Source organism: Budorcas taxicolor, chromosome 24 (assembly GCF_023091745.1).
Source record: "Budorcas taxicolor isolate Tak-1 chromosome 24, Takin1.1, whole genome shotgun sequence".
NCBI classification, from domain to species: Eukaryota; Metazoa; Chordata; class Mammalia; order Artiodactyla; family Bovidae; genus Budorcas; species Budorcas taxicolor.
Window position 1 is genome coordinate 2,916,041 of NC_068933.1, and position 13,684 is coordinate 2,929,724.

Below are 13,684 nucleotides of genomic sequence, written 5' to 3' on the forward strand. Positions count from 1 at the left end.
CATCTCAGTAAAGCTGGAAAAACCCCAAATAAATACAGTGACTCCTAAAGTAACTGGGTGAAGATGTGCAGGATGAGGGACACCCGTAAACTACATACACCCACTTAGGATGCCACCCAATGCTGGAGAATTAGCTCCTGTTATCAATCCATGGTCTCAAGGTCTTCAGATTTCAGCCTCTGATTTATCCTATTCTGTACCTTCAGCTCTGTTCCCAGTAATTGATTGCTCACTGTGTCTGTGTACACGTCATACTTGCAAAATTTGTGACTTGTTTTGAAGTACGAAGGTGATGATGCTTAGTATTTCATTATTGGCCTTGAGGATATATTCACACTCAGAGCTGTGGTCTCATTTATAATAGTGTATTTAGTGTTGGCATCATTTTAATTCTATCAGCATGTTAGAAAAATCCAGATGACAGCTGCATAAGCCGAGGCTCTGGGCTCTGATTTTCGCTTCCACAGAATATGCTGTGGGTTTTTAGACTGAGAGTCATGCACCTCCACCTCCTAACCAACTTTGGCAAACAGGGTGAATGAGGGGCGATGGCCTCAGAGGCTGGAGTGGAGGGGACGGAGGGGACGTTCTGTGCAATGAACACATCCTTTTCTTCCAGATTCCAGTTGTAGGAGAACTCTGGGGTTTCTCTCTTGGATTCTCATCTCAAATAGATAATTCAGGGTTGGGGGTAGGCCGAACAATTTTAGGAAACCAAAGAAGGAAAATTACTCAGCCACAAGAAAGAATTGGTTGCGGGGCAGGACAGGACAGACCCAGTATCTTATTCCCGAACTGAACACAGTCATCGGCAAACTACGTGGCCTCGGGCCGGGAGGGTCTCTGGGTTCTGGGCTGTGAGGTCTGCTGGTTCTCAGCGCTGCCAGTGCAGCTGTGCCCCTAAGGCCCTGACTTCCTGGAACAAACACTCTCCACCCCTTTCTTTTTAATAAATACAGTGTCCAAAGGGGCTGTGTGGACCAGAGCAGCCCCGCCCTGCAGGTTCCTGGTTCACCTTCAGCCTCTCAGAGCTTCTTCGGAATGTTCTTCCTCATCTGTTCCCTCAAGCTCCTTTGTCTCCAGTGTTTCACAGATGTCCCTGACCATGGGTTGCCTGCTCCACAGTCTATATTGTAAACGTCAGAAACAAAGACATAAGGCTTGCCACAGCCAGTGGGGTGAGTCCCCCAGGGAAGCTAACAGGTTGCCCCTTAAAGGATGGATGGCTTTGTCAGGTCACACACCTCGCTCTCTACCCTAAATAGATTCATCTCACTGGGGGGTCTTGAGATTATGCACAACAGTAGAATGTCGATTTCCTTGTTGAAAACAGTAGATGACAAGGACATAGAGAATGGACATGCAGACACAGGGGGGATGGGGAGGGTGGGACGAATTGAGCAGGTAGTATTGACATATATACACTACCGTGGGTAAGACAGGTGGCCAGTGGGAAACTGCTGCACGGCACAGGGAGCTCAGCTCGGTGCTCTGTGATGACCCAGAGGGGTGGGAGGTGGGGGTAGAAGGGATGCCCAAGAGGGAGGGGTATATGTGTACTACAGATAGATATGGGCTTCCCCGGTGGCTCAGCTGGTAAAGAATCCACCTGCAATGCGAGAGACCTGGGTTCTATCCCTGGGTTAGGAAGATCCCCTGGAGAAAGGAATGGCTCCCCACTCCAGTACTGTGGCCTGGAGAATTCCATGGACTGTATAGTCAATGGGGTCACAAAGAGTAGGACATAACTGAGCGACTTTCCCTCACTCACTCTATGTGGATATATACATACAGCTGGCTGACCATACAACAGAAACTCACACAACACTGTAGAGTAACCATCCTCCAATTACAAATAAGTAAGTAAAGACGTAAAGCTTAATCAACACAAAATAAAAATTAATAAAACAATGAATGGAGTCGGTCCATGTACTGGAATTCCTCTGTCAACACAAGCTGCTATCTTTCTACTGGGAGAGTCACACTGACACCCTCATCCTGTTGAGAATTTTGACTGATAACCATGGTGTGAGAGCAAGGGTCATTCATTAAATGAAGTTGGTCACCTGAAGGGACGGCAGCCTACTCACTCCATCTCCACACCAGCACTGTTTTCCCAGGGGGTAACACTCTAGAATCTACTTGGTTAGGCTTCTGAGCCAGACACATCTCAGTGGGGAAGGGTTGGGGTCACTAAAGAACTTCCATTTTCAAGGCCCATTAATCTGTCCTTCTGTGACTACTGACTATCCCACACCACCCTCCCAAGGCATCCCTCCTTTTGCTTCTTTTTCTTTTAAAAGATATATACAATATGCAATCTGACTACTTCATTTATAAGTAAAAATGAGTGCATATTTCTGCTCTGTCCCGTTATGTGTTATTGTAAAAGTCAGCATGTAGCTTCTCCTCCTTTACTCTCAGAGCACCCATGGTTAGCAATAGCATAGACAGAGTCCTGAGGTTGTTATCATCCTCTTCTTTCAATCCTAGACTCTATTGATTTTGTTCCTCCAGTACTATTAATAATGGCTTAGCTGTCATGTTGACCAACACCTCTGACTAGCTTTCAAAGGTGTCCATAACCAGGTTCCTGCAGCTCATTTTGTTTTCCTTGTTCTCCTCATCATTCATCTTCCTCTCTGTTCAGATGTTTGTATTCGTTATCTCATGAGCTCAAAAATAACATTCAGCTCTACACATCTGTAATCTGTGTCCTTCCATGCAAATATAGGTCAAAAAATTATCATATGCTAAGTGACTCTGGAGGTGATAACAGAAGATGAAGTTAAGATTACCCCTCTTGAAAACCTCACCTTCTATTGGTAAAAACAAAAGATGTAGAGAAAAAATGTACAGGGCCTGGGGGATGCAGGAGGGCAGATGATTCTCAACAGCAGAGCAACCTTTACACAAAACCTAGCATTTAAGAATGATCTTAAGGAATGAGGCAAAGGGCATCTAGCATGAGGGAAAGAAACGTCTGGAGCCTTCTAGGATTAATGCAGCTTTCAAAGATCTCTCTCCTTGCTCTGGAAAATTAGATCTGCCATGGTGCTGGTGGTTCAGGCACTGAGTTGAGTCTGCCTCTTTGCGACACCATGGACTGCAGCCCACCAGGCTTCTCTGTCCATGGAATTTCCCAGCAAGAATACTGGAGTTGGTTGCCATTCCCTTCTCCAGGGTTTATCTGCCATAACCACAAATAAATATAAGTGTAATACATATTTATTTGTGAAATAAATAATGGAATTCCAGTTGCACTATTTCATATCCTAAAAGATGATGCTGTTAAGGTGCTGCACTCAATAGGCCAGAAAATTTGGAAAACTCAGCAGTGGCCACAGGACTGGAAAAGGTCAGTTTTCATTCTAGTCCCAAAGAAATGCAATGCCAAAGAATGTTCAAACTATTGCACAATTGTACTCATCTCACACACTAGCAAAGTAATGCTCAAAATTCTCCAAGCTACGCTTCAACAGTATGTAACCTGTGAACTTCCAAATGTTCAAGCTAGATTTAGAAAAGCCAGAGGAACCAGAGATCAAACTGCCAACATCCCCTGGATGTTCAAAAAAGTAGGAGAGTTCCAGAAAAACATCTATTTCTGTTTTATTGACTACACCAAAGATTTTGACTGTGTGGATCACAACAAACTGTGGAAAATTCTTAAAGAGATGGGAATACCAGACCACCTGACCTGCCTCTTGAGAAGTCTGTATGCAGGTCAAGTAGCAACAGTTAGAACTGGACACGGAACAACAGACTGGTTCTAAATCAGGAAAGGAATACGTCAAGGCTATATATTGTCACCCTGCTTATTTAACTTATATGCAGAGTACATCATGCAAAATGCCACATTGGATGAGGCACAAGCCTCAGGTTTGCTGGGAGAAATATCAATAACCTCAGATACACAGATAACACCACCCTTATGGTAGAAAGTGAAGAACAAAAGAGCCTCTTGATGAAAGTGAAAGAGGAGAGTGAAAAAGTTGGTTTAAAGCTCAACATTCAGAAAACTAAGATCATGGCATCGGGTCCCATCACTTCATGGCAAAAAGATGGGAACAATGAGAGATTTTATCTTTGTGGACTCCAAAATCACTGCAGATGGTGACTGTAGCCATGAAATCAAAAGATGCTTGTTACTTGGAAGAAAAATTATGACCAACCTAGACAGCATATTAAAAAGCAGAGACATTACTTTGCCGAAAAAGGTCTGTCTAGTCAAAGCCATGGTTTTTCCCAGTAGTCATGTATGGATGTGAGAGTTGGACTATAAAGAAAGCTGAGCACCAAAGAATTGATGCTTTTGAACTGTGGTGTTGAAGACTATTGAGAGAGTCCCTTGGACTGCAAAGAGATCAGACCAGTCAATCCGAAAGGAAATCAGTCCTGAAGATTCATTGGAAGGACTGATCCTGAAGCTGGATCTCCAATACTTTGGCCACCTGATGCGAAGAACAGACTCATTGAGGAAGACCCTGATGCTGGGAAAGATTGAAAGAAGGAGGAGAAGGGGACGACAGAGGATGACATGTGTGGATGGTATCACCGATTTGATGGACATGAGTTTGAGCAAGCTCTGGGAGTTGGTGAAAGATATGGAAGTCTGACATTCTATAGCCCATGAGGTCACAAAGAGTAGGACATGACTGAGTGACTGAACTGAACTGATAGTGGCCACAGGACTGGAAAAGGTCAGTTTTCATTCCAATTCCAAAGAAAGGCAATGCCAAAGAATGCTCAAACTACCACACAATTGCACTCATCTCACACACTAGTAAAGTAATGCTCAAAATTCTCCAAGCCAGGCTTCAGCAATACGTGAACCATGAACTTCCAGATGTTCAAGCTGGTTTTAGAAAAGGCAGAGGAACCAGAGATCAAATTGCCAACATCCGCTGGATCATGGAAAAAGCAAGGGAGATCCAGAAAAGCATCTATTTCTGCTTTATTGACTATGCCAAAGCCTTTGACTGTGTGGATCACAATAAACTGTGGAAAATACTGAAAGAGATGGGAATACCAGAGCACCTGACCTGCCTCTTGAGAAACCTATATGCAGGTCAGGAAGCAACAGTTAGAACTGGACATGGAACAACAGACTTGTTGTAAATAGGAAAAGGAGTACATCAAGGCTGTATATTGTCACCCTGCTTATTTAACTTATATGCAGAGTACATCAAGAGAAACGGTGGGCTGGAAGAAACACAAGCTGGAATCAAGACTGTCGGGAGAAATATCAATAACCTCAGATATGCAGATGACACCACCCTTATGGCAGAAAGTGAAAAGGAACTAAAAAGCCTATTGATGAAAATGAAAGAGGAAAGTGAAAAAGTTGGCTTAAAGCTCAACATTCAGAAAACGAAGATCATGGCATCTAGTCCCATCACTTCATGGGAAATAGATGGGGAAACAGTGGAAACAGTGTCAGACTTTATTTTTCTGGGCTCCAAAATTACTGCAGATGATGATTGCAGCCATGAAATTAAAAGACACTCCTTGGAAGGAAAATTATGACCAATCCAGATAGTATATTCAAAAGCAGAGACATTACTTTGCCAACAAAGGTCCATCTAATCAAGGCTATGGTTTTTCCAGTAGTCATGTATGGATGTGAGAGTTGGACTATGAAGAAAGGTGAGCGCCAAAGAATTGATGCTTTTGAACTGTGGTGCCGGAGAAGACTCTTGACAGTCCCTTGGAATGCAAGGCGATCCTACCAGTCCATTCTAAAGGAGATCCAACCAGTCCATTCTAAAGAAGATCAGTCCTGGGTGTTCTTTGGAAGGAATGATGCTAAAGCTGAAACTCCAATACTTTGGCCACCTCATGCGAAGAGCTGACTCATTGGAAAAGACTCTGATGCTGGGAGGGATTGGGGGCAAGAGGAGAAGGGGATGACAGAGGATGAGATGTCCGGATGGCATCAGCAACTCGATGGACATGAGTTTGAATGAACTCCAGGCGATGGTGATGGACAGGGAGGCCTGGCGTGCTGCAATTCATGCAAAGAGTTGGACATGACTGAATGAACTGAACTGATATATATATATATACTTTTGTGTGTATGTATTTATATATGCATCTATTTACGTGTGTGCATATATATGTTGCTGCTACTGCTGCTGCTGCTGCTAGGTCTCTTCAGTCGTGTCCGACTCTGTGCGACCCCATAGACGGCAGCCCACCAGGCTCCCCCGTCCCTGGGATTCTCCAGGCAAGAATACTGGAGTGGGTTGCCATTTCCTTCTCCAGTGTATGTATGTATGTGTGTGTATATATATGTCACATATATGTCTAAATCTTGGGATATTAGAATCACATATTATCCTGAAGGAACTATAGTTTTCTTGGAGAGAAGAACAAACTCACATAAAGATGAAATGTAGTAAGGGTCAAATATATTAGGGTCAAAAATCAAAGGATTTTGGCATATGGTTGATGGGAATCAGGGCCAAGATCCGACTCCGGCAGTACCTCCTGCTGGTCCACCCCATACCTGACAGTGTGACGATGCAGTCACATTTGTACTGACCAGGGTTCAACAAGGGTGACACCTGACTATACTAAGCTATTTATCCTTGAACAGGAACCACGGCTTTTGCTTTCTCTGTCTCAGTACAGTCTAGACATTCAGTACACAAGTATTGCATAGACAGTCTCTGATTAACTGGCAAACAGACCTACCAAACTGACCCTGAGTAACAGGTCTAAAACACAGTTCTTTCACAACACCCCCAGAGAGCAAGAATTTTTGTTGAATTGTGACTGAGTTTTGTTCACTCCCCTTTATTTAAATCAGTAAATTGTATATGGCCAGAGAATCATGTGGGAGACTGCTTCTGAGGAGTGTCTATTCTGGGAACGTCCTTTCAGAAATCGAAAGGGGTCGATATATTTTTTTAAAGAATTCTGAATTCAACAAGGATTTTTAAAAATTTCCACATATTTTTTCCTTCAAAAAATATTTGCTGAAATATTTAGAAGACATAGCAATCCATTGCAATATGACTTTTCCTGACATTTGAAGAATGTTATAATCACTGGAATAAAACAAAATGCTTATGCTAAATAAGGAGAAGCTCTTATTGCCCTGAGAAAGCTCTGCAGAATCTTTGTGCCCTGCAGAATACAGTGTGAATAATGGAGATCCAGTCTAAGCTTTTTACACTGCAGATCAGACACCTGTGTGAAGCACAGAGGGGAATTAAAAAACAAGCACCCACACTTCTTGATCTGGACAAGCTTATGGGTTATGCTTCTATTTGACATAATTGCAGCGTTAGAGGACTATAATCTATTATGAAAATGGACAAATCTGTAAGAAAACACAGTGTTTTTGTTTTTGTTTTAAAACCAGATATTGCTCTCCCAGCTGTACGCTGCTCTAACTTTCTGCTCGGAAATCAGTACTTGCTCATTAAGTTGGCACTAATATACTTATTCCTACTTGTCCCAAAGATGCCTGGCTTTCCTTCCTTGCTAGTGCCTTTACATATATAAATATCAGTCAATTAATGGGGATTTCATCTGTGAGATCATCTGAAATATTTTAAAACAAGGCCATTGACAGTGCTGACCTTTGTTGAAAAGACCTGGATGGGATCCAGGCTGCAACAACCTGTCTGTGGATGTTTCAGCAAAGCACTTACATATTTGGAAAATTAAAAGTTTCTAACTTATGAAGGAGAGTTATGGGGGCTATTTATCAAGACCCGGAATTGTCAAGATGGTAAAATTACAAGGTACTGGGGAGTATGCTCTAAATATTAAAGGATATACAAATATGATTTGTACTCATTTGAAAACCTTCAAGCTATATATTTACTCTCTGTTGACATTTTCTAATCCACTTGTGTGTAGATTAATTATGGATTTGAAACATTTAAATATGAATGTTTCCTTAAGTAATGCAATTAACTAGCAAGAGGCAATTACAAAAGTCTTTTGAAAATAGTTGAAAGTGTCTTCCAATAGCCTTAAGCTTTAATAATTTGCTCAAAACGGTTTTCGACCATTTATTCTCCTGGACTCCAAAATCACTGTGGATGGAAACTGCAGCCACAGATTAAAAGACACTTACTCCTTGGAAGAAAAGTTATGAGAAACCTAGACACCTTATTAAAAAGCAAAGACATCACTTTGCCAACAAAGATCCGTATAGTCAAAGTTATGGTTTTTTCAGTAGCCATATACAGATGTGAGATTTGGACCATAAAGAAACTGGAGCGCCAAAGAATTGATGCTTTTAAACTGTGGTACTGGAGAAGACTCTTGAGAGTCCCTTATACCAAGGAGATCAAACCAGTCAACCTTAAAGGAAATCAACCCTGAATATTCACTGGAAGGACTGATGCTGAAGCTGAAGCTCCAACACTTGGGCCACCTGATTTGAAGAGCCAACTCATTTGAAAAGACCCTGATGTTGAAAAGACTGAGGGCAGAAGGAGGAGGGGAAACAGAAGATGAGATGGTTGAATGACATCACTGAATTAATAGACATGAGTTTGAGCAAACTTAAGGAGATACTGGAGGACAGAGAAGCTTGGTTTGCTGTGGTCCATTGGGTTGCAAAGAACTGGAAAGACTTAGCAACTGAACAATAACAACAAAATTATTTCCAAACCACCTTTTAGAGATGAAGAGTTGATGAGGGTATTCAATCATATTGAATGAGCTTGGAATTTCTTAGTTCAGTTCAGTTGCTCAGTCGTGTCCAACTCTTTGTGACCGCATGAATCGCAGCAAGCCAGGCCTCCCTGTCCCTCACCAACTCCTGGAGTCTACCCAAACCCATGTCCATCGAGTTGGTGATGCCATCCAGACATCTCATCCTCTGTCGTCCCCTTCTCCTCCTGTCCCCAATTCTTCCCAGCATTAGGGTCTTTTCCAGTGAGTCAACTCTTCAAATGAGGTGGCCAAAGTATTGGAGTTTCAACTTCAACATCAGTCCTTCCAATGCACACCCATGACTGATCTTAATTACTGAGTGTTTAAACCTAAGAATTTAAAGAGAAATTAATAATATTTTGATTATAACCATCAGTACCATCCATTCTATATTATAAATATCTTTTTTTTTTTTCCATCTGGCAGTGTGTTCTAGCTCCAAGAAAATCTTGGAAACAAGACTTGTACCCAGGGAGCATCTGTAATATTGAAGTGAAGTGAAGTGAAGTCACTCAGTCGTGCCCGACTCTTTGTGACCCCATGGACTGTAGCCAACCAGGCTCCTCCATCCGTGGGATTCTTGAGGCAGGAGTACTGGAGTGGGTTGCCATTTCCTTCTCCAGGAGATCTTCCCCACCCAGGGACTGAAGGGGAGGGCAAAGAGGGAAACAGGCAGGAAAGAGAGCTACTCCCATCAAGTTGATTTGACTAAGAGCTAAATTGATGCTGTCACCAATATTTCTTTCTTACTCTTTTAGAAAGTTTGTGCTACGGGGAGGGAGGAGGGAGGGGGATTCATGATGGGGAACACATGTATACCTGTGGCAGATTCACGTTGATGTATGGCAAAACCAATATAATATTGTAAAGTAATTAACCTCCAATTAAAATAAATAAATTTATATTTTAAAAAAAAGTTCACATAATTGGAAAGTGCCCATGAATAGATCCATGGCTTCAAATTTTCTCAAAGTTACTTAGAAATGGGAGGAAAAGAAAAAGTTCTAACAGACTGGAGAGTGACATGGAGACCCAGGGACAAACACCACGTGCTGGCTGGAGGGACTGAGAATAACACACTGAAGCCAGTCTTCTTGACCAGGGAAGGTGAGCATGACACACAGATGAAGCCTACAACCTCTAATGGCACTCCAGTCACAGGATTTTAGGGTATGTGGGCTTTCTTCAATGCCACTTGGAAAATAAAGGGAAAGTGAGAATTCTCGAAACAGTTCAGTAGCCCCCATCTCAGTGATAAAGAAACAAAGTGACTATAAACTCCAGCAGGTGTGAATCTGCTTCCTGATGTCTCCTGCATGGCCATGAGACTATACGAAATGAATGTTCATAAATTTAAAATTGCTGTTCTCCTACATGCACCCCAGTGTTCCCTCTAGCACTGTTCACAATAGCTGAGGCATGGAAGCAGCCTAAGTGTTCATCGACAGGAAAATGGATAAAGACGATGTGGTCCGTATATACCACAGCATTCAGTGGAATTTTACTCAGCCATTAAAAAGAATAAAACGATGCCATTTGCACACCACGGATGGACCTAGAGATCGTCATACCGGGCAAAGTGAGTCAGACAGAGAAGCAGAAATGCCGTGTCATTCGTTATATGTGACATCTAAAAAGAAGAGATACAAACGGACTTACAAAACAAAAAGAGACTCACAGACTTAGAGAATAAACTTACGGTTGCAGGGGGGAAGGATAAGGGGAAGGGGCGGTTAGGGAGTTTGGGATGGACATGTACAAACTACTAGGCTTAAAATGAATAACCAACAAGGACCTACTGTATAGCACAGAGAACTCTGCTCAATGCTATGTGGCAGCCTGGATGGGAGGGGAGTTTGACAGAGAATTGACATTGTATATGTGTGGCTGAGTCCCTTCTCTCTTCACCTGAAACTATCACAACATTGTTAATCAGCTATGCTCTAATATAAAATAAAAAGTTTCTTTTTAAAAAAAAATAAATTATCTCCTTTGAAATTGTTAGAGGGAAAATAGCATGGGGTAACTAGGGCTGAGAAATAATAATGTGGTATAAGGTATCAAACATGATACATTTCTATGAAACTTAGTAACTGCCACACCAGGGCGGAGAAGAGAGAGGACCACGGTTTTCAGCTCTTCACTGACAAAGCATTGTAAGAAGCACGATTTATCAGAGAAGCTAACACAATATAAGAGGCGGAGGGAATCCAGGTGTCCTGGGGCTTGCCCTTACTCCAGGAAACTCAGAAAGTTACCTGGAGAGTATTCACACTATTCTCCTTCTCTAGTACCCATGTTTGTCTAAACTGCAAGACCAGGGTAAGAGCTGGGAAGTGAGTATTGACACATACAAGCAATAAGTTACATTTGATGAGCATTTGATGAAAAACCCACAGCAGGAATAAAAAGAGATCAGGCTGGTTTACATTTTCTCTGCAAGCAGAGCAAACTGGCTTGACAAGAACTCTGAAATGTTTTTGAGCATGAAATTCTGAAAACTAGAATTCTAGTAAACAAAAATTATAATCATACATTTATTTTGTAATATAATTGCTAGCAATTTATTTACATACAATATAACTAATATGGTTTCACTTCATGGAGTCTTTTAAATGGTTATTTTTATGAAAGTGAAACATTTGCTTTCTCATCATGTCCCTGAGACTGTAATTCTGTTTTTCCCAAAAGGCTTATAATTCTTCAAATGCAATTTCACCTACCAAGGGGGATTTGAGGCAATTAATCTTCCTTTAGGGCATCTGGGTTAGCTTTGTGTCTGGGATAGTTATTATCTTTTTCAGGGCTTCATTTGCTCATCTATCAGATAAAGGAATCAGTCTTGATAATCATTAACATACTTTCATGCTCAAAATCCAAAAATTTTAATTTCCTATGTCATAGTATTTGGTATCACAAAGATTTTTAATCATCAAATCAGTGAAGAATTGGGCTGTCTTATAGACTTCAAGCATTTTAGTTAATTTATTACTCAATTTTAATTAGTTACCCATACCAAATAGCTACATTTTAAACTTTATTTTTCTTTTAAAAAAGGCATTTCCATATTAACTTATATTAATTATATTAATAGGGGACACAAAAACACTGCTTAAAACTGTGAGCTACGTAGACTTAGAGAACAATCTTATGGTTGCCAGGGGTGAGGGGTGGAGGGACGGGATAGTTAGGGAGTTTGGGATGGACAGGTACACAGTGCTATATTTAAAATGGATAACCAACAGGGACCTACTGTGTAGCACAGGGAACTCTGCTCAGTGCTATGTGGCAGCCCGGATGGGAAGCGAGTTTGTGGGAGAATGGACACACACACGCACATACATATGTGTATGGGTGAATCCTTTTGCTGTTCACCTGAAACTATCACAACATTGCTAATTGGTTTATACTTTTTTTTTTAAGTTAAAAAAAAAAAAAAAGTGTGAGCTACAGATCCAATCCTGGTTCTACTGACTCATTACCTGATAACTTGGACACATGCTGCAATTACTTCTGTTTAGTTTTCTCATAGGAAATTATTTGTGAGAAGAAAGAGCTTAAAACATAGAGTTGAGATACACACACCAATATGTGTGTACCTGTGTATTTATATGTATAAATTATTTATTATATTTTACACACATATAATCTATCTTACAGAATGCATAGAATGTAATAGATACAACAGAAAGTATCAATGTGTCATAGGCATTCAAAGACTATTACTATCAGTTGTATCATTCATTCAAAATCTTTCATACATATGTCTATGAATTTTTGTCAGGTGCATTAAATCACAATCACTTTAACCCTAATATCTCTTCAGTGTCATGATATTTTCTTTTCACGTACAGCCATGTTAAGAGAATATGAATATGCCTAAATAAATATGCTTCAAACTCCTGCTTTTGATAATGTGTCTAAATTTACTGCCTGTAGAACAATTCACAGAATTAAATAGTGATCCAAAAACACAGGAGGGGGCCCAAGAAAAAAAAATCGATATTTAGAAGGTATCATATTAGTGAAGTAACAGCTGTATCCTGAGAAAATAAAAGTAATGTGAAAGGGTTAACCTGCACAGCACTTACTGGTGTAGGTGAGCTGAAAGCCCTGGTCCGTGTCGGATCCATTGGAGTTGAACTCCAGCCACAGGTGGTTGGAGGTGCTGTTCAGGACAAGCCCCACCAGCTCGTTCCTAGTGAAGGCACCCAGGGGCCGCGACGAGCTGTCCTTTCCATCGTAGACCTGAGGAGAACCCACAGCACAAGCACCCTGGTCACTGAGTTCTGTTCATATGCCAGCAATTTTAACAAGAAATCCAAACTTTGAAACACACGATTTTATACAACTCTTTAGAAAGCTACAGTTTATAGAAAGCTGAGTGGACACTGCCAGACCATCGTTTTTCCTCTGTTTTACCTTTACATTAAAGACAAAAGATCCCACTTGTGCCCAGGTCGTTTATCTGCATCAAGCTGAGTTCTCTCTGTTCATGTAAAATGGAATCACTAGGCGCCTGCACTTCCTGGTTCCAGGGGCTACCATATTCTCTCCCTCCCAATTCGCGTACAGAGTTTGAATGCTTGTGTCGCGGTTCAGTGGGGATGTCCTCTCTCCATCAGAACGTGTCACAGGATGTGGCACCGAAGCTTTGTCCCACTTTCTCATCCCTGTGCCTGCGGTGACTTCAGCTTTGAATTTGTCCTAACAGAGGAATTGGTGTCTGGTCTTGCTCTGAAGCACTTGGTGATTGACTCTGTCTTTCTAGGTTGTACAGCCTGAGTGGACACCCTGAGTGTCTGGAAGGCAAGTGACCGGGCGTGGTTTTGAGTAGACATCATGGGTGAGGGAAACGAAAGCGTGAAACTGTAAGTGGTTCAGTTGTATCTGACTCTTTGCAACCCCATGACCTGTACACTGCCAGGCTTCTCAGTCCATGGGATTCTCCAGGCAAGAATACTGGAGTGGGGAGCCATTTCCTCCTCCAGGGGATGCTCCT

General features: G+C 41.6%; 1 protein-coding gene across 1 annotated transcript in view; it reads right to left on the minus strand.

The window, feature by feature from the left end:
- Positions 1 to 13,684, minus strand: part of CSMD1 (CUB and Sushi multiple domains 1) — a 1,658,099-nt gene that overhangs the window by 334,526 nt on the left and 1,309,889 nt on the right. The window contains exon 23 of the mRNA XM_052661250.1: positions 12,774 to 12,930. Coding sequence (XP_052517210.1) covers positions 12,774 to 12,930 — 157 coding nt within the window. The remainder of the gene's footprint in view (positions 1 to 12,773; positions 12,931 to 13,684) is intronic.